Source organism: Manis javanica, chromosome 3 (assembly GCF_040802235.1).
Source record: "Manis javanica isolate MJ-LG chromosome 3, MJ_LKY, whole genome shotgun sequence".
In the NCBI taxonomy this organism is placed as follows: Eukaryota; Metazoa; Chordata; class Mammalia; order Pholidota; family Manidae; genus Manis; species Manis javanica.
Window position 1 is genome coordinate 197,246,376 of NC_133158.1, and position 22,275 is coordinate 197,268,650.

Consider the following 22,275-nt stretch of genomic DNA (forward strand, 5'->3'; position numbering starts at 1 on the left):
GATAATTACTGAAGAGGGCTGTCCTATGTATTATAAGATAGTTAACAGCAACTCAGGCGTCTACATTCAACTCCACCCCACTCCAGTTATATCCAAATATGTCTCCAGAAATTTCCATATCCAAATGCCCCCTCAGGTGCAAAATTATCTCCAGTCTGGAACTACTGAACCAGACAGTTATTGAATCTCTAAATGCCCTCAACATGCACAAGTCCCTTAGGAACAAAGCTCTTTGTACTTCAATCACAGAGTCACGTAGCTCAAACCACAGAACTTCTGTTCAAAACAAAAACATAAGTGTTTCCCTAAAAGCAATCCTGTAGGTCAAGAATAGGGAGGCAAATGGCTTATGGTAGTGCTTTATACTGGCCAGTAACCAGTCCACTCAGTCAGACATACCTTGGGTGGGCCCAGATTCTTGAGGCTAATCGAGACAAAGAAACTGGGAGTACGGTGCACTGAACAGGTATCACTTACCTGCAGACACACGAAGACAGTGTACAGCATCAGAAATTCCTGAGAACAGTAGACCTAGAGCAGTCGCTGGAATACAGAACTGCTGCTCTATTTTCATTTGCCACAAAGTCTAATTTTGAACCTGACATAGTTCCCTATAGTCCTTACTCTACCATGTATCCTTAAATATGTCAAAAAGACACAGGATCCTACTTTGAAAAAGGTTCCACTGACCAAATCTAGGATATCTTGAGCCTCAAAATAAGGAATATAACCCACAGAATAAAATAAATCAACTATTCATCATTTGAGAGTGAACATAAGTTTTGGGAAAAGTCTAAGAAGCTATTCAGAGCCAAGGCTAAATACTAAAATAAATTATCATGCTGTGTAATAGATTTTGGAAAACAATAATTATACAGTACTGAAATTGATCTTCCTTTGAATCCTGAAAACTAGCTCTGAGAGTAAGTAAATGTGTGGAGCAAAGGCAGCCTCATGGGATAAATGCACTTAATATCCAAGGTGTCTAACTTAACCCAGAGGACAAAAAGTTCTTTGGATGTGCTCTTTAACATGCCTGCATAGAGACTTCACCATATACCTAATCAAAGTGGTTGTGAAAATTAAATGGCAGCATGTATAAACAGCCTGTGCAAATCACACTAGCCACAACTCTCTTAACTCCTAGGAGTTCAAGACATGATTAAGACATTGACTGATGCTGCCTACGCAGGAATGCTCTGGAAGTGAAAATCACTTTTCAAACTTCCAGAAAAGTTTAAAACTTTTATGTACATGCAAAAATCTTGTCTACTGTGTTCAGTTAAAATGTTAAAATCTGGATTAAATTACCTAACTAGGCTTTTACAAGTTTCATCTATACAACTTCTGCTTTCATAAAAAGAAAATTCTTTCTAATTTGCATTTCCACAATGGCGTGTGTCAAATTGTAATATTGTACCACTAAAAAAAAATTAGTGATACTAAAGACTAGGTGTTTAATAAACTTAATCCTTCAGAAATACAACCATGTAACTAATGCCACTTTCAGTAAGTACCATTACACAGATATTTAAATATCTTCCATAATTCATATTTAAAATGGCATTTTAATGCCTTAGCATGTGGACAAACAATATTTTCAAATAAAATCAAATGTCTTCATGCTCACATTTAAAGAAGCTTGCCATAAAGGCCACTATAAAACACAAAAAAAGAAAATCTTAAATAAAACTTTATTTCAAGTCTTAGGAAGAGCCTGAAGTGCATAAGGAAAAGCAGAGAGCACCTTCAGGGTGAGCTTTATCTCTAACTCAGAGTCCTCAGGCTCAGAGAATTAAGGTTCTGTGGAGGCGAAGCTCTATGACTACAGACAGAGCTTTCCAACACTGTTCTGGGAGTCTGCCAGCTGCATCACACTACAATTAAAATGTTCTAAAAATACACAGAATATTCATAAAAGCTAGTCTTACTGTTTGAAGTGTGGTATTCTTCCTTAATTAAAAAAAAAAGAACAGCAAAAAGTTAATGTTTAAATCCAGAAGATTTATACAGGATTACTGAAAAATCAAATACAGATTCTAGCACTGTTTTTCTCCATGAAATAATTTTTAGTTTAGATCCAATAAATTCCTCTTCTATAAGACATCACCCTAAGAATATGGAAAACCACAACTAAGCTTAACTTTCACTCTCTGGAAAAATCAATGACTGTAAGGCTAAAAATAAACACTTCCCCAACTAAAGGGAATGGAGTAAAACAGGTCAAAGCAGAGGTTCTTAAACAGCTCTGTGATCTGCAAACAAATCTATCACACAAAAAATTTTGGGTGAGGTTTTACTTGGAAGGGTAGTGTTGCAGATTTCAACAAGTTCTCAAAAACTATTACGAACCCCCAAAGATTTCTCAACTAATAAAATTAACAAATTGGACTAAATTTCCTATATCAGTTTTACATTCTAAAATAAAGCACTGAATTTGCACTTGTCCTTGATTTTACCATAAGGCATGATGAATAAATTACCCTTCCATGAAATCCAATAAAGCTTTAAAGTAATATTGTATCACACATATAGATATTCTGATTAACAGACATTCATGACAGATCACAAAAACAATGAAACAAACCCAAGTTAGCTATGATCCCCCCAAATCATCAATTAACTTCACAGAGCATCTATTTCAAGTAATCTCCTTGACTCAGTTCTGAGTCAAAATATGACAAAGCAAAAAGCTACCTGAATTCACTAAATACCTCATATACTCAAGGGATTTTTGGAATCTAGGCAAAGGTTATTAAGCAAACATTGAATGAAGTGATAGGTCTTTCAGTTCAAGATTAAGGTGACATAGTACCACAATGTGCGCTATTTGCTAAATAAGAAAAGTTATACCTCAGTGAGCTTAACATTTTTAAGATTAGTCAGTCAGTGCTTGCCTCTGTTATAAAACTGATATACAGGTCAACTGGCTTTTCTTGTTCAACTACTGCCTGGAACAGAAAGTAGCAAAGGTGGAGGTGGTGAGAGAAATGCAGATGGGTTTCAATTTACACAATGGGAATTTCACAGAATGTGTGTTTTTCCATGCAACAAATTAAGTATGTATGTGCTCTGTGCCTGCCTGTCATGTCTCATCTCTTCCTAAATCTCTCCCACCTATAGAAATACAGGGATGCATGCCAGTGGTGCTGCCAACTAGGACAGCTTTTTGTCTACAGCTTTGATAGTAACTCTCAAGTCCCAAAACACTTACAGGTCTCTTCTAGTAATCTACCTGTAGGAATCTATCCTAAGGAAAGATAATGGTCCAAACCAGGTTAAATCTATAGGCAGAAAGATGATCAGAGGGCAAAAGAATGCAAAACTGGGAACAACCCAAATGTCCAGCAATAGGGTAAATAAACTATGGCATATCTGGCTAACTGAACTTAGTCCTTTATTATGAAATATGAAGATTATGTAACAACATGGAAAAGTAAGATTGATAAGTGAAAAAAGAGAAAAATATGATTACCCATTACAAACCAGGTTATATAAAAACTATGTGTACTTATGTACTTAAATTACATTGACAAACTGTTATTAGGAGTTCCCTTTAAGAAGTAGACTGAGATTGGGGAAGAAGAACTGATGTGAAAAGACACTTGCACTGGGCATTTCTCTGAACTGTTTGAATTTTTCCATAGAAATGTACTGATTTTACTTGAGCAGTTTTCTCTTTAAAAAAGAAAAACATGTATATGAAAATATGGACAGGAAAATTCAATTATAAAAACAGTGTTAAAATGGAGGAATTGAGCATAAATTTTTTCTTATATTTTCTAAACTTTCAGCAATGCTATATTCTTTAATCTTTAAAAATTAAATCTATGTAATAGCTCTAAGAGTTATCTTTGAAGTCAAGCACATAACCACTCCTTAACCTATTTTTTTTATTTTTCAGAACCTGCTCAAAGAATAATTTATCACCACAACCTATCGTTAATTACACAGATAGATTTTAGATAAACCCTAGGTAAAACTGCATTACTTCAAAACCTCATCTCCCAAATTTTTAAATAACCTGCTTATCTTATTAGTTACTTGTCCCGTCCCTCATGATTATCACTGAAACCTTTCACAGAGCCTGACCACAGAGGGCTGAATGCACAGCTGCGAAGAGTGTGGGGTCCGAATCACACTTTCTGGGTATGAATCCCACTCCACTGCGAGCCCCGTGGTTTTGAACAGATGACAGGATTTGTCCTTGTTTTAATTTCACCAATGTAAAATGGGAATTATAATACCTTCCTCTCAGGTGGTTGTGAGGATTAGTGAAGATAGAGCACTACGCCTGGCACAGAAGGTATTAGCTTTTACCTGTTAGCTAATGAAGCTGTTGGCTATTATTCTAAGCACTGTAAAATACATATGTAACAAAATACGTATTTCAATAATAAATTATTATAATCACCACCAAATACAAATTTATAACAGAAATGAAATGAATTTAATGCAGTCTTCATGCTCCATGCATTACTCCAAGCTTAGATATCAAAGGATAAATAAGGAAACAAGAGTCTGCAGTGATGTCATTTTTATCTCACCTACACTTTACATTGCATAATTCATTCGAGCTTAAAATGTTTTTCTTAAACATCTCTTCTAACTTGCAACTGCAGTAACCACTAACAGGATTTTAGTGTTTTCCTCCAGTTTCCCATTAAAAGGGAGAAAATATTATTTAAGATCAGGGGAAACTGCCTATACAATGGATACTGAAAATGGCAAAAAACCAACTTCAACAATCAGAAAAAGAGATAAAAGTGCCTCTTTCTTTCTCCCCGCTTTTTAGATCACTCTTTTAAAACAGAGGTTCATTAAATCAAAAACAAAAATTAAGCCTTTCCCTTTTCAAAAAATATACTTAGATCAGGGATCAAAAAACATTTAAATGAGTTTCTCTATCTGGACTTCCTGCTGTACTGAAAAATCCCACCCATTATGCTTAATCTGTCAATTTCTTGTTGGGATAAATTTCCATTACTTGAGACAGATCAGGGCTCCACACACTTCAGAGGTGTGAATATATCCAGTAAGATGAAACACAGTTGTCTGGGTGTCTCTTATCTACAAACAGAAATGCATGCATTGGGAACAGTGTGAGAATTACAACCAAACCCTGTCCTCATCTACTTCAAGGAAAAATTATATCAGGATTAGATGAAGTGTAGAAAATGTTTATGAACACCTATCAACCATTTGATTTTTATGTAGTAAGTTTTTGGAAGAAATTTCTTTAAATAAGAATAGTAAGGTCATTACAAAGAAATAAACCTTCACTAGAAATTGTGATACCAGAAAAGTAAAGGTATAAAATAAATATAGTGCCCATGAAATAAACTTTTTAAAACGTGAGGATGGAAACCTTCATAAACCCTAAGATAACTGATAAGGTGGAGGCACTTCGCGGAGTTGCCACAATCCCCACACAGGCATCCCTAAGGCTGGCAGGGTTCCCAAAGTCTGGAAGTATTCTACCCCCCAGAACATCAACTGCCAGCAATTTCTGAATCCGTTTTGCCTCTGCCCATGACAAGAATCAACTTGTTCCAAAATTCCACTAAGTATGTTTCTTTTATGTTAAAACTCTGCCATGTGTTTTTTAACACATGTGGACAAAAGCTGTATTTGGACCTTTCAATTCCTTAACAGAATAAAGACATTTTTTTAAAGATTCCCCCTGCTGCAGTTTACAATAAGAAAGTCGCTCTGATTTTTGAAAACTGTAAAAAGTAAATCTTGTTTTTCTATACAATTCCTTTAAAATTTCAAGAAAGTTTTATTTTTAAAAGAAAAACAAAAATGAAGCAATTAATCTATATTCATTTCAGGTTAAAAGAAAATGACTAAAGGGAGTAGTCATGATGTGTTTACAGATCTTTTTTCCAGTCATCCCACACACACACAGGTTGTATATTTTTTTAAAAATTGATAATCATAACATCACATTTGAGTATTAAGTACTTAAACCTCTATAAGATTAAATTATGACTTCTTAGACTTCTCTTTAAACACATGTAAAACCATTTGGGAGATCTTTTTTAATCTCCTGAGAAGTGGCACTACCCAACATCAGCCTCATGCAAGATAGACACAGATTAAAATCTAGGACAACAAAGACAATAAACCATGACATTCTAACACACTTGCCTCAATTAGATAAAAAGTGGACAGACAAGCTTTGAGAACATCTGTAACTTCTGAAATAAAGTTTAGAATGTGGTCTGATAAGAAAGTTAGTAATTCAAACAAGTGTCATTTCCTTTTACATTATTTCATTTACTTTACACCAGGATTTCTGAATTTCAGCACTATTATTTTGGACCCCAAAGAAGTATGCACTGTAGAATGCAATGCAAGAAACATCCCAGGCCTCTTACCCACCATGGGCCGATAGAATCCCCAACCCCATGATGTCATCAAATATGGCCCAGTTGAGACCACTGCTCTACACTAAAGAAAACACAAGAGTTACCTAAAAGATTATTTTAGGTAAAGCGATTTTATACAGAGATATAAAATACGAGTTAGTTGTACTAACCAAGTCAGACCTTGTATATAGAGTCAGTACTATTAGGAAGATGTGATCAACCATTTTTACAGAGGAGAAGATTTAAGGGGATGTTGTTTTAACAACACAGTGCTTTTGGCACATGACACGCCATTGCCTCAGGGAAGCTTTCAAGCCTGTAAGAGAATACCAGGGCCCCTTAAAACTCTAGCATAGGAGTCCCAGATGTGATCAGTGACTGTTCACCGTGAATGGCCTATGAATTGTTTAATCTCTATCCTTCTGTGAAAGATGAGATTAATTTAAGATGAAAACAAATCTGAGTAGAAAGTAACTATAGAACCAAAAATATCTAAAAAACAGCCTAAAATTTTATGCAGGGACAGCTCATTAGCAGATCATAGCTCCTTTCTCATTCCTTTATCTTCATCTAAGCAAAGCTGTCCTTTTCTTGAGAATTTTCAGAGATAAGAGAGTTTAACATACTTCTTAAAAAAATTTTATAAAATAAAATCAAAATGAACACTACCCATTTAAAGATCTACATTACTCTTAAGCATAAGACAAATTTCTTATGTTATTTCAAAGCAAGATTTAATGTTCTCTTTATAATACATGCCAACCAAAAAACAGACTTGAAGTTGTAAGTAGCAGGTCCATCTATACTACAGATGTTGAATCAGTGGCAAGAAAACTATGGCTTTTAGGATACTGGGCACTCTGAAAATACAGTATTCAAAGTTAGGTCTATCAAAAAGTGAAATCTACAATTTTTTCACAGAAATATTTTTTTGAAAGTTTACAAGTGTCTTTTTTATTTGTGCATAGGAAATAATGTTTAAGTTCCAAAAGACATAAAGTGACAAAAGTGATACTTGAAACATTTTATAGTCACGTGCCAAAATTTTAAGGATTAACTCATAATGTTTTAATTTCTACAATCTGATTGAAATCAGTCTTTGTTTTCTTTCTCCGTGCCTGAGCATTCTGCTTCTAAGCAGATGAGGAAGAAGTAGTGGAAATCAGAACAGCAAACACTGGATTTTTGATGGCAACTATAATCATGTTTCCTTCTGAATGAGGTTTAAAAAAATTCTTCCTCTACTTTTCTTAACACAAAATTGAAAACATACCACAGAGTTTTTTCTTGCTTTTTCAACTTAACATTTTCCATGTATTTAAATATTTCCCCAACTATAATTTCCAATGGCCACTACATATGATATCTATGGTAATATCTTTTAACTGTTTTCTACATTAGGGATTTTAAGTGGTTTCTAATCCTTTGCTCTTATTGCTCAGATGAAAATTCTTACACATAATTATGTCTGTGTATCAGGTTATTTACGATAAATTCCTAGAAGTTAAATTTACTAGTTCAAAAAGTAACATTTGTACAGTTGTACAAAATGAGTCGCCTCCATAAAGATTATGAAATTTATGCTTCCTTCTTCAACGAACTAGAGAAAATCATCCTAAAATTCATATGGGACCACAAAAGACCTCGAATAGCCAAAGCAATCCTGAGAAGGAAGAATAAAGCAGGGGGAATTACACTCCCCAACTTCAAGCTCTACTACAAAGCCACAGTAATCAAGATAATTTGGTACTGGCACAAGAACAGACCCATAGACCAATGGAACAGATTAAAGAGCCCAGATATAAACCCAACCATATATGGTCAATTAATATATGATAAAGGAGCCATGGACATTCAATGGGGAAATGACAGCCTCTTCAACAGCTGGTGTTGGCAAAACTGGACAACTACATGCAAGAGAATGAAACTGGATTGTTGTTTGACCCCATACACAAAAATAAACTCGAAATGGATTAAAGACTTGAACGTAAGTCATGAAACCATAAAACTCTTAGAAGACAACATAGGCAAACATCTCCTGAATATAAGCATGAGCAACTTCTTCCTGAACCCATCTCCTCGAGAAAGGGAAACAAAAGCAAAAATGAACTCATGGGACTATATCAAACTAAAAAGTTTCTGTATGGGAAAGGACACCATCAACAAAACAAAAAGGCATCCTACAGTATGGGAGAATATATTTGTAAATGACATATCTGACAAGGGGTTAACATCCAAAATATATAAAGAACTTACACGCCTCAACACCAAAAAAGCAAATTAACAAATGGACAGAGGATATGAAGAGACAGTTCTCCAAAGAAGAAATTCAGATGGCCAACAGACACATGAAAAGATGCTCCACATCACTAATCATTAGGGAAATGCAAATTAAAACCACAATGAGATATCACCTCACACCAGTAAGGATGGCCAGCATCGAAGAAACTAAGAACAACAAACGCTGGCAAGGATGTGGAGAATGGGGAACCCTCCTATACTGCTGGTGGGAATGTAAGCTAGTTCAACCATTGTGGAAAGCAATAAGGAGGTTCCTCAAAAAACTAAAAATAGAAATACCATTTGACCCGGGAATCACACTCCTTGGAATTTACCCAAAGAATACAACTTCTCAGATTCAAAAAGACATATGCACCCCTATGTTTATTGTAGCACTTTTTACAATAGCCAAGATATGGAAAAGACCTAACTGTCCATCAGTAGATGAATAGATAAAGAAAATGTGGTACATATACACAATGGAATACCATTCAGCCATAAGAAAGAAACAAATCCTACCATTTGTAACAACATGGATAGAGCTGGAGGACATTATGCTCAGTGAAATAAGCCAGGCAGAGAAAGACAAATGCTAAATGATTTCCCTCATTTATGGAGTATAACAATGAAGCAAAACTGAAGGAACAAAATGGCAGCAGACTCAGAGACTACAAGAATGACTAGTGATTATCAAAGGGGAGCAGTGTGGGAGGGCAGGTCGGGAGGGAGGGAGAAGGGAACTGAGGGATATTATGTTTAGTACACATGGTGTGGGGGATCACGGGGAGAACAGTGTAGCACAGAGAAGGCACATAGTGAATCTGTGGCATCTTGCTGCACTGATGGACAGTGACTGCATTGAGGTATGGGTGGGGACTTGATAATATGGGTAAATGTAGTAACCACATTGTTTTTTCATGTGAAACGTTCATAAGAGTGTATATCAATCATACCTTAATAAAAAATTTTTAAAAAAAAGAAATTTATGCTTCCATCATTCTTTGAGAATGTCAACTCACTGCATATTAAAAAATAATGGACATTTCTTTTTTTAAAAACCGTTTAACTTTAAATGTGAAAAATAATAATTTTGCTTTAATTCACATATTTTTTTAATGAGACTGAACATATTTTATGCTTAGTATTTATGATTCTACCTTTTCAAACTGTCTGGTCTTTCATCCATCTTGCCACTGTAGTGCTGTTTTTTCATATTAAACTACCATAACTGAATATAAAAGCATATAACCCTTGCTCACAACATCCAGAAATTTTTAAGTTTTATGTTGCCCAACCAACATTTCCTTTTGTGATTTCCCCACTAGTTTTATGTTTAGAAAAATCCTTTCCCACTTCAACATAACTATTGACACATTTTCTTTTAGTTATTTTGTTTCTTTTTGATATCTATATTTTTTTAAACACCTGGAATTTATTTGTGGTATAGTATGAGAACGATGATTTAATATCTGGTAGGATGAGAGACCACTAATCATTATTTCCAAAATTTTCTTGCCTACTTTTCCCAGATTAACTTTTAAAATCACTTTATTGGGTATCCCTCCTCCCACCCAAAATATATCACTTAGATTCTCATTTAAATTAAACTATAAATAAAATCAGGAAGAATATATAGAAGAATGCTGAATACTGGTAGCATCAGTTGTCCTTAGTCTTGGGATCTGATTGTCAAAGAAATATTTCCAGTATTTTGTTTACCAATCCATAGGCATTTGTTTCTGATAGGATTTTTTTTCTTTTTTTGGTGTATTAGAGAATCTACCCTCCATTTTTATTATTAAATCTTTAACTGAATACAGAAATATGTAAATTCATGAACAAAATATATTTGTATTTTGTTAAATGCCTTTGTGACATCTTTTTGTGATTATGTGTGGTATTATGCTTTATTCTCTAGATCTTACATATGAACACATTTAATAGTAAGCCACATTTTAATTCCTGTCATTAAGTCATATTCATACCAGGTTATTCTTTATATGCTAATGATTTGGGGTAGGTTGTGCTTTAGTTAACATCTTTACATATACTTTTTAGTCTAGAGCCTTTTTTAAGATGATTTTTGGGAACAATTAAAATTTCAATGATTAGTATGGGAGAATATATTCATAAGTACATATTCGATAAAGGATTGGAGCTCACGCACCTCAACAAACAAAAAGCAAATAATCCAATTAAAAAATGAGCACAGTACTGAACAGACACTTCTCCAAAGAAGAAATTCAGACACATGAAAAGATGCTCCACATCACTAATCATCAGAGAAATGCAAATTAAAATCACAATGAGATATCACCTCACACCAGTAAGGATCGCCACCATCCAAAAGACAAACAACAACAAATGTTGGTGAGGATGTGAAGAAAGGAGAGCCCTCCTACACTGCTGGTGGGAATGTAAATTAATTCAACCATTGTAGAAAGGAGTATGGAGGTTCCTCAAAAAACTCAAAATAGAAATACCATTTGACCCAGGAATTCCACTCCTAGGAATTTACCCGAAGAATGCAGCAGCCCAGTTTGAAAAAGACATAGGCACCCCTATGTTTACGGCAGCACTCTTTACAATAACCAAGAAATGGAAGCAACCTAAGTGTCCATCAGTAGATGAATGGATAAAGAGGATGTGGTACATATACACAATGGCATATTATTCAGCCATAAGAAGAAAACGAGTCCTATCATTTGCAAAAACATGGATGGAGCTAAAGGGTATTATGCTCAGTGAAATAAGCCAGGCAGAAAAAGACAAGTATCAAATGATTTCACTCATCTGTGGAGTATAACAGAAAAAAACTGAAGGAATAAAACAGCAGCAGACTCACAGAACCCAAGAATGGACTAACAGTTACCAAAGGGAAAGGGACTGGGGAGGATGGGTCAGAAGAGAGGGATAAGGGGGGAAAAAAAGGGGCATTACTATTAGCACACATATGTCTGGGAGCAGGGCACGGGGAGGGCTGTACAACACAGAGAAGACAAGTAGTGATTCTGTAGCATCTTACTACGCTGATGGACAGTGGCTGTAATGGAGTATGGCGGGGCGGGGGGGGACTTGACGCTGGGGGGAGTCTAGTAAACATAATGTTGCTCATGTAATTGTATATTAATGATACAAAAAAATTTTCAATGATTATTATTTCAATTAAATGTTTAACTTCTTTATTTCACTTATATTTTCCCTAAATAACATTCATTTGGATATTTCCAAATCTGAGTTTCAATTTTTAAATCTCATCTGTATATACTGTTTATAGGCCATTTAGGTTTTCTAATTTGGTATATTTAGGATTTTCATTTTTCCCTTTGTTAGGTATCTTAAATACTTGTCTCTATATTTCCTGTCTTCCCTGTGCCCACCAAGAATTAGTTTACTTACCAAATCTCCTTTCTGCCTTGCAGTCTAATTTATTTTCACTTACTTTCAGAATGAATCTTATGGTGTTTTGTGTTGTGCTGTGCTTTTAACTCAATTTGTAAAGTGTCTATTTCCATTCATACTGTGAACCTATCTTGGGGCAGACTGCTATGAAGTGTTATACCTTCTAATCATTAATTTAATTAATTAGAGAAGTCATTATAACTTCACTAAAATCTACTGGAATTTTTAGAACCTATATTTAAAGTTTTGTTACTGTTGCAGAAAACAACCTACTAACCAGATTTGGTCTTAAAAAATTGGAAAACTACTCTAAGTGTATTTTTCCAGAAGACATTGCTCAAGTGTTTCATACTTATTCACTCTTAGCACTATGTAAGCCAAACATTTCAAAATAAATTATGTTAGAGGGAAGAAACAAAATGGAATGAGAAGCAAATTGAATGTTGGAAACTATAAGGTTTAATACAATGTAAACATAAACTTAATTTTTTTGAAATTATGAAAAAATACACATTTCTTTTTAGGAATGATAATCTGTGGCAAAACAATATTTGCATAACTGCTATTCATACATTCTTGTAATGTACCCCATTTTTTTGTACTCCATTAGATTTCCTGGTATATTGTTACCATAATTTAGCTTGCATTTTCCTGTGTAATTTGTGTATATTTTTCAGACATTGATTAATTACCTCAACTCTTCCCTATGAAACTCATATGGATATTGCTAAGGAAGTACTTTCTTTGAAATGCATTTTCCATATTATGCATATGTAGATAGGAAGGCTTTTCTAAAAATGTTAAATATCTTTAATTTTGGCCACTGTGATTTACTCAAATCCATGACTCTACTAGTCAAGAGGTGTTCTTATTCTTTAATAGAGAACATCTAACTTAATATAGGAAACCTCTTCAATTTATACTTTTCTCTCAGAAGTTTATATATGCCTTCAATGACTATATGAAGTAAAGATAGATTTCTCTATATATACTTTTGAGATATTTGGGTAAAGGGACAAGTATAATTTTTCATGATAAAGGCTAATACACACACATACACCTCTCCAGAATAATTTCTAGCAGACTATGGAATTCATATGGTTAAAGATTTAACAGCCATGGTGCAGGGAAGTTTAAAAGATGGAGAGCTGGAGGCTGCAAACATCTTACCTGCTTTCCGTCCAGTGTGCAGAGTCTCTTGACCACTCCTGAGTCTAGTTTAATGGCTTCAGTGATATCTGTTAAGACCTGCTCAAAGGAATGAGCAGTCTTCTTATTTAGAAGGATCCGCACGGCTTTTCTAGGCTTCACTCCACTTCGAATGACAGTCACTAATTTGGGTTTGATGAAATCTTTACTTTCCTTCATCTCACTTTTCACCGAGGAGGGAGCAGCCAAGGCTCGCGCTGTCCCACCCTTGATGTTCACAGACCAGTTCGGATTAATATTTTTGGTGTAATCAACTTTACGAAATGGTTCGTTGGACGCACACACGTAACTCTCACCTAAAAAGCAAAAATCAGTTCTATTAGCATGATTATCCGCACCACAGAAGCTCTGTATAGGAAGAACAAACCCTGGAGACCCATTAAGTGAACTCCTAAACTTAACAGGTTTGCTGAAAGGGGGATTCACACCCTTTTTCTTCGGCATCTTCTCCACCCTCCCTTTCTTTTTTATAGCACCTAGATTGGTTTTGGGAGAACATGCACTACAGAGTGAAAACCACTAGGCAAAGAAATCAGACAGATCTGGGATTTATGCCCACCAAATGTGCCACCCTGGATAATTCCTCTGCACTCTGGTTCCCTTTATTACAATCATAAAGTGAAGTTGTTAAACAAGATGAATTGTAAAGTACTTCCCAGTTCCAAAAATCTATTAGCTAACTTAATTTCTTTAAAAAAAAAATCTCATTCTGGAAGAAAGAATCATATCAGAAAATATATATTCATATAAACAAATAAAACTATTTTTCCTTCTCTTTCCAGTTATAGATTTCAGTCCTAATCAATGAACAATCACTCCATCTTCACATAGCTAAGTTATATTCAGTTATAGGATTTTTTTTAATGTAGCAGCACAGATGAAGGAAGAGTTTTGACAACTCAGAGAAACATACCTCAGGCATTTTATTTTTCTTAAAGTAAATTTAAAATAATTAGTTTAAGTAAACAACCTTGTCTATACTTAAACAAAAAGGATTATCATGTAGTTAAAATGATGTGCTCATTTCTCATGTAGCCTTCTGCTTAATTTTTTGTTATGTAAAATAAAAAAATTATACTATTTGTCAATTGGTTTACTGATTCAATGTTCAATTTAATTTTCTCTATATAAAATTTTTATAATTATATGTTTAAAAATCATAATTCATAATTACATATTAAAATTATAGTTTTTATTTCAGGAAACTCAGAAGTCTTCCAATTATTTCATTCTCAACTTTTTGGCATATCAGATGTGAGGGTTACACTCAAAGATTTTCTAAGATATGTTCTAACTCAAAAAGAATCTATTATTTTTTCACATATTCAATAGCCTCATTCTTAATATAAAAATTATATGATACAAGCCTTAATCATGGTGCATGTTTAAAATTAACCAAAATAGCAAAAAGGGGAATTCTTGAAGAAAACCAGTTAATATAAATATTATATTTAACTATTATCAAAATGTTCCTGAAACCTTGGTTAATGGAGAGCTTAAAGACTCCCAAAGACACATGAACAATTCACTAACAAACAGATCAGGCATATAAGAAAGGTCTAAAAAAGAGATCTAAAAAGGTCTTCTATTTAAAGGTATAATTAGGCGATTGTCCAAGAAAACTAGAGAACCAGTCACAGGCTTCAACATTGCTTCTACACCAGTAATCTGACATGTAGCCCACCATCACCATTTAGAGATTTTTCCTTTTTGTAGGGTTTTCTAAATCATTCTACATAAGTGTAGTCATCTAGGAAAATGGCATGTAATTTCAAAAATAAGTATAAATTTAATAAAATAGAATTATACATCACATGAATATTTTAATGAGCAAAAATAAACAATTAAGATTTTGCTTTAATTTTATAAGAGAAAGCTAGTCTCACATCGAAAGGCTCTTACGATTTTTACCTATGATACACATGTAATTGTAGGTTCTGATCCAAAATACTAAGATGGAAGAGAAAAAAAGGAATCTCAACAGGAGAAAGTGATTTTTTTTTTCCTAAGACAGGGTGAAGTCAGTTCAGGGGAAAGTTTTTCCCAACATGAAGAGAAAAGCTATTGGCTACAAGAAACAGAACAGGAGCAAGTTTAATATGTTAAATTTCCTTGATCAATCTAGTCCCTGCATGGCTGACGTATCAGCTAGGAGAGTTCAGAATGTCAGAATGAAAATAAGGAGACTTGTCTTTTAATTACAGATTAAATGGTTACAGATTAATGTGGTTATAGATAAATTTTAATCTCCTCCCTCTCTTCTTTCCTCCCTTCATAATGTTTCTATTAAAAAGCTGTAGATCTGTTTATAATAAAAATGTACAGTTTGAACCAGGGCTGACAAATGCCTGCTAGACAGAGCGTCACGCCTTGCCTGCACCCACTGGCAACACAAATGTGAGTTCACAAAGTACTCTGCTGTTAAGCCTAGACTCCCCATCAGGCTAGATACTAAGCACATACTATGTGCCAGCTCACATGTTAGGTGCTGACAAGATATCAAATACACTTGGGCGTCCTTGGCACCCAGTACTTCAGCGCAAAGGTTCAAGACATGGTTTTGAGGTCACACCTGTGTCACCATATACTGGGCACATATATCCCTACAGTATCGTAATAATACTTCGGTAACAATAGCCACCAAGATACACAGGCTAGCTTTCTTTGTCATGTCCCCACTAAGATTGAGCAAGTATAATTCTCTCCTAGTTGTCATTTTGTCACTGACATAGATTTCTCTACAGGGAGAGAATATACTGACAAAAGAATTTAAGATTTTGATTCCCTGGGCACTTGCTGCTAATCAAACAATAAATTATCATTCTCTGTTAGATACTAGGTTACCTACAAGACTCCTTAGAAGAAATCAGCCTCCCCCTAATGAGATTTATGCTGCTGTAGGGATTCTTATTTCACATTTGGTACCCTCTGCCAACTTGCCACTCTCCCTTCCTCGCCATCTGGGTGAGGAACACCACTTCCCACTCAAACTGCTCAGCCAGAAATGTAGGCATCACCCCTCTCTTTGTGGTTTCCTATATACTACATTCTGACATCAAGTTCTCTCCACTCGATCTTCTGAATAATTCTAGAAATGCCCCTTCGCTCTGCCTTTTTGCTACCCACTTCCCGCTTGTCTCAATGCTAGAATCCTCTGTGTTCTGCTCATTCCCCAGACACATAATGAGTTTTCCCCATAGCAGTGCAAGTTATGTTACTGATACAACTGAAAAAGTATATCCTAAAGTAATGAGTCTTGATATACCATAAAATGCTACATAATGAGATAGTTTTTTTAACTCCTACCAATACATATTAAAACTGTGCTTGCCAAAACAAGGGAAGAATAGGCATCACATTTAAAAATTAGAATTAAAATAATATATAAATGTATGTATGTCTATATAACAATATCATATAATGATTTATGAAAAATACAGCAGCCTCTGAAGTCAAGAACTGATCTGACATTCTCAGCTGGGCCTCAGTGTTACAACCTGGTCTCACAGTCAGACCTGTGTTCTGTGAGATACAATCTCACAGAATGGCTGTATCGAAGTCATTCTGAAATTATGATAAAGTGACGTAAAATAACATCACTGTGCAACCTATAAAATACCAAACATTCCCCTCTCACACTGCCACTTCTTTACCAATTACAGCTTTTTCTTTAATCTGCCCTCCCTATAAGTAAGATTTAATGAAATACCCAGTCACAGAATTGTCCTTCATTCTGACGGCACCCAATACAGAGCAAGTCCCTGATTCCTTACATCCTCCCTGAAGTTATCTGGCCAAAGCCCAAATTCTATGACAGGTCTAATACCCTCTTATGAAGATGCCCACAGTATCCCATAATGCCCATTCTTCTGCTACAATGGGTAAAAACTCAACTTATTCAACTATAGGTATGTTTGTGGTCTTTGTGATGAAAATTGATATATACACACACATATTCATATTCAAACTCCCTCTCTCTGTTTCTTTCTAATAAGAGCTCTATGCCCATAACAAATTGGGGGGAAATCATCTTGGGAATTAGGATTACATGAATACTAAATACAAAGAAAATCTCCTTTCTGCACAGAAAGATGGATAGAAACATATGGTGGTTCTACAACGTAACTGTTTGCAAGCACATTACAGAATAGAAAGTCTTCCAATTTCCTTCAAGACTCTATAGCAGCCCGGCTACGGCTTCTTACTATTAACATCTGTTCAAAGATACTTTACTTCATCTTTAGCAAGTTGAAAAACTGGAGACAGTTGTGTAATACAACCTAGGTATTTTTTAACCATTCACTTTCATCCTTACACAAATGAACTGCCTCTTGTTTAAGAGGCAAGAGGCTTTTGAAGGCTAGAAACTCCCCAATTCCTATTCTTCTGAAAACCTTCATTCCTACAAATGGATTTCAGTCTGTGCCAATTTTCGCCACCCCCTTTCCCCTGTTAGTGTTAGGGGGACCCTCCTTGTATTCAGCATTGAGTCCCTCCACCAGGATTTGGGTCTTTCCCTCTCCGCATGCTGAGGTTTCAGGGAAATTTTCTTCCTTCTTGCATTTAACCAGACAGCCCCCTCTACAGATTATATGCAAGTGTCTCCTGCCTTAAAACACACACAAATCCTACCCTCTCTTCATTCATCCCACTCTGTCTAATGTGCTTTGGGCTTCCACTCACTGCCAAACTGAAAAGCATTCCTCATTTGTTTTTTTCCCACTTTCTCACCCACTCTTTGCTCTTAAGGTGCTGCAGCGTCATTTTTGCTCCCTGCCCTCCCCCTGGCTGGAACACCCAGATCCCCCAGTATTTCTCTCCTAATTGCCAAATGCAAAGTACATCTTCTAATTTCACTGGTGTCTTCTGAGGGCATTGGACACCAGGCATGATTCTCTTTCTGCAAATCCTTTTTTCTTAGCTTCAATGACCTGATCTCTTCCCTTTCGGTTTACCCCTTACTTCTTTGTTGTTCCTTCTTGGCCCGCTTTTTAGAGTCCTCTTCTCCCACCTATCCACCTCGTCCCACTTAGACTCTGCCCCAAAGGCTTCAATCACCTCCTGACATCTCCAGCCTAGTCCTTTCTCTTAAATTCAAACCACTTAGAGAAAACCTCTACCAGATAATCTACAGATATCTCACATGCCACACGTCTGAAACTAACCTCACTCCCCATTATTGTCATGCTGATCTCAAACTCTCATTTTTCTGAATTCCCCGGCTTACTGAACAAATCACCGCCTACACAGTCAGCTAAGAGAAAACCGAGACTCCTGCCTCTTTCCCCACATTCAACAGAATCGGCAAACCCGTTGCCATAGGTCTAAAGCACCTCTGCAATCCATTCCCCTCAACCCTGCCTTCTTTCTTTTCTCTCTGGAGTAGAGTAGTTAAGCTCCCCATAACCTCCTCACTCCCTCATCCTCCACACGGCTGTCACAGCAATTCTTTTTTAATGTGGAGCTGGTGTCTTTTGCCTGCTTCACTGAATAAAGGCCATCTCCTCAGCACGTCACACACTTCCAGACTCTCTCCCATCACTTTCCCAAAGGTTCTCAAGTTAGCGTCATAGCTGTATATTTACAATTTCCTTCCAAACTCATCATACCCTCTTATTGTCATTCCTTATCAAGTGCCTGAAATAACCTTCCTCCTCCTCCTCCTGCCTTGTCTCTTTCCTACTGACCAGTCGAGGTTAGCCACCCCTGGCAAGGCTGTAAAGCAGTAGGAACTGTCATCTATTGCTGGAAGGATTTTAAATTAATGTACTCACTTAGGAAAACAAGGTGGGCATTACCTAGTACTAAGTTGACAACATATGTATTATATGACCCAGAAATTCACCCCAGGAAAATATCCTGGAGAAACTCATGCACATGGGCAACAGTGTGTGTATGCAGATATAGGTGGGCATGCATGCACACAAACACCCTCATAGAAGCATCACTCAAGAATCAAAGATGACAATCAATCCACATGTTCATCAAGAGAATAGATACATAGATTGTGGTGTGGTCATATAATATACTACTAATGCAATGGAAATGGACAAATGAGCTATAAACAACTTGAATGAAGTTTATTTTATAAACAATGGTGAACAAAACATGACAACAGAATATGTGCAGTAGGATTCTAGGTTCTATTTCTGTAGAGTTCAAAACAGACAAAATAGAACTATATTGATCAGAGATGACTTCTTCAGTGGAAAAATTATAAAGAAAACTAAAAGCCAGATTATTTTTACCTAAAGAAGAGTTTTAACTAGGAAGGGACACCAGAAGAGCCTCTCAGATTCTGGTAATACTGTTTCTTGACATAGTTGGTAGTTACAAAGGGGCTCAATTCATAAAGACTCACTGGTTTTATATGTGCATGCATTTATATGTACTTTCTGTCCATATGTTATATGGCATAATTTTTCAAATAAAATTTTAAAAGTTACATCATTCCTGAGTGCTCTTATTGTATACCCTGAGTTTAATGTGTCAATTTCTCATAATCATTTATTCTTTTCTGTCTTTCCAGTGGTTCTAAGTGGAGAATTTTTTTTAATCAGATGATTTTGTTGTACAAGTACAGATGCCTGGACTTCACCACAATTCACCTGAACCAGAATCATTGTAGAGATTTTCAATCAATGAAATACAGGTGTGTGTGCTTTTATATATATGGTGTGTGTGTTAAATATATGGTATGTTTCTAAAAGCTAAATCACAGTAATCCCTCAACATTTAAAATGTCGATTTAATGTTAGAAATTGCAAATAGCCATACACAACCTTATGGAGTTGGAAATTCAATTACAGTATGTTTTAACCTACTTTTCTATAGGTTTCTATAAAGTCTCTCATCCACCTCTGTTAAAATACTTACATTAATTGCCTATTACCACGAGTGAGTTTGTAATCACAAACTATGTTAACATTCTTGGCAGAAAATCAGTTGTACAAAATTTGGATGTCAAAACTATACCTAACTCTTGGAGTTAGAGGCAAGGACTGAACTTGATGATGAAAAGGAAAACTTGTTTACAAGTCTAAAGCACCAGGGACTCTTCAAGCTTAGAGAAAAGCCCCCCTCCGACAAGTACACACATGCACACACATTTCAATATGGCAGCACAGAAAAGAAAGCGTGACTGACATTTTATGTCTGACATCAACAAAAATCTTAAGAATCTAAATTCTTTCCTAACTTCCAAAAGTAAGAAAAACAAATTATTGCCAAAGGCATGTAACCAAGGAAAAAAAATTCAGGGATGTTGCATCTACAGTACAATTTGATGTCCTTCTTCAAGTACAACATTTGTGAGGCTGTCCTACTGGGTCAGTTATAATGTGCACAGCTCCATCTAAAGTACATCAGAGATAAGTTCCCATGACCCTGGGGTGAAGAAAAATATCAGGTGAGGAAAAAGTAAGAGGGATTTCTTATTCTGTTGTAGGAAACAACTTAACTGGGTTTTCTACCCAAACTGTACAGTGCCCAGAATTTCAATTTACAGGTATCAGTAGAGTAACATGAAGTGTGCTGCTCTGGCCTGGATGCTGTTCCCACTCTGCACTCATTTGCTGTGTCTCTGAACCATTCATTGTGGTTTCACAAAATGAACATGATCCTGCAGGGTAGGGCTGAGGACACAAAATGAGATCTTTCACCCCTAAGACCAATGCTCTTTCAACACATCTAAAGGCAACTGGCTGAATCAAGTCATCTCCTAAAGTCACATCAGCTGTACAGTCTATGACACTGTCCAATGAGAAAGGGGTACAAAAGCTACTTTGAACATCTGAATATCTATGAAAAGGGATGCCCACAAATCCATGTTTCAGCAAAGTCAGGAGGAGTTTAACTTAAGACAAAAGAAATGAGGTAAAAGTAAAAACAAAAATCCTACTCACTAACCAAAAGGCTTAAAAGCATACCCACCAGAAGAGATCGTATCTAATCTCCAGGAAGGATGGAACCTACATACCATGTTCATTATCTTTTTCATTCCTCATGCCTGGGCCAAGCATATTCCACAATCTACAAGAGTTCACTATGGCAATTTTAATTCTGGGCTTATTTTGATGAGAAAATGTTTACATCGTATATTCTGGAGCACATGAACAACTGCTTCTAAATCAAGTATAGTCAGACCACTCAGTATCCACAGCCTCAACTCCTTTGACACCAAGTGGTGTAACTTTGCTGGGAGTTAATGGGGAAAAAGAGAAGTGGGTTTAATGGGTTCATAGCAAGTTAAGGCCAGAGGACATAATTTTACTTTGCAGGAAAGAAGGTTCACTAACAGTGCAAACCGGACTCATTCCATGGCCTTCTCAAATACAGCACACCAAACTCAACAGGCAGTACAACGGTCACACTGGAAACACCAACTTAGTTTGAGTAAATAGTTCTGTAGCTTTTATTGGTTATGCAGTTTGTTGGTATTCACACTGCCAATTTGTTTGGGTTGTATTGCTGTGTAAGACCTATCTTTATAAATATTTAAGTGACAATATAATCAAAGTAATTAAGGCAATACTAGCCTTCTACAACTTGGCAATTAGATTTTTACATTGTTTTTCATTTTAAGTAGCCCAAACATAGCAAAAGCTTGAGAAACACTGAAATCTTAAGAACACTGAGAAAGAGAGAGATCTTCAAACATAAGGTGCCCATCTAACAATATTTGTAAAGAAACTGGGGCACAAAGAATACAACTTCTCAGATTCAAAAAGACATATGCACCCCTTTTTACTGCAGCACTTTTTACAATAGCCAAGATATGGAAGCAACCTAAGTGTCCATCAGTAGATGAATGGATAAAGAAGACGTGGTACATATACACAATTGAAGAGTACTCAGCCACAAGAAAGAAACAAATCCTCCCATTTGCAACAACATGGATGGAGCTGGAGGATATTATGCTCAATAAAATAAGCCAGGCAGAGAAAGACAAATGCCAAATGATTTCCCTCATTTGTGGAGTATAACAATGAAGCAAAACTGAAGGAACAAA

The 22,275-nt window shown here is 35.8% G+C and overlaps 1 protein-coding gene across 7 annotated transcripts in view; it reads right to left on the reverse strand.

Moving 5' to 3' along the window:
• DCLK2 (doublecortin like kinase 2) overlaps positions 1-22,275 on the reverse strand; it is a 167,639-nt gene that overhangs the window by 134,502 nt on the left and 10,862 nt on the right. For all 7 annotated transcript variants that reach the window (XR_005062999.2, XM_037024630.2, XM_037024629.2 and 4 more), the window contains exon 2: positions 13,227-13,561. Coding sequence is in view for 6 of the 7 variants with exons in the window: in XM_037024630.2 (XP_036880525.2) it covers positions 13,227-13,561 (335 nt within the window). In the remaining variant the exon portion in view is untranslated. The remainder of the gene's footprint in view (positions 1-13,226; positions 13,562-22,275) is intronic.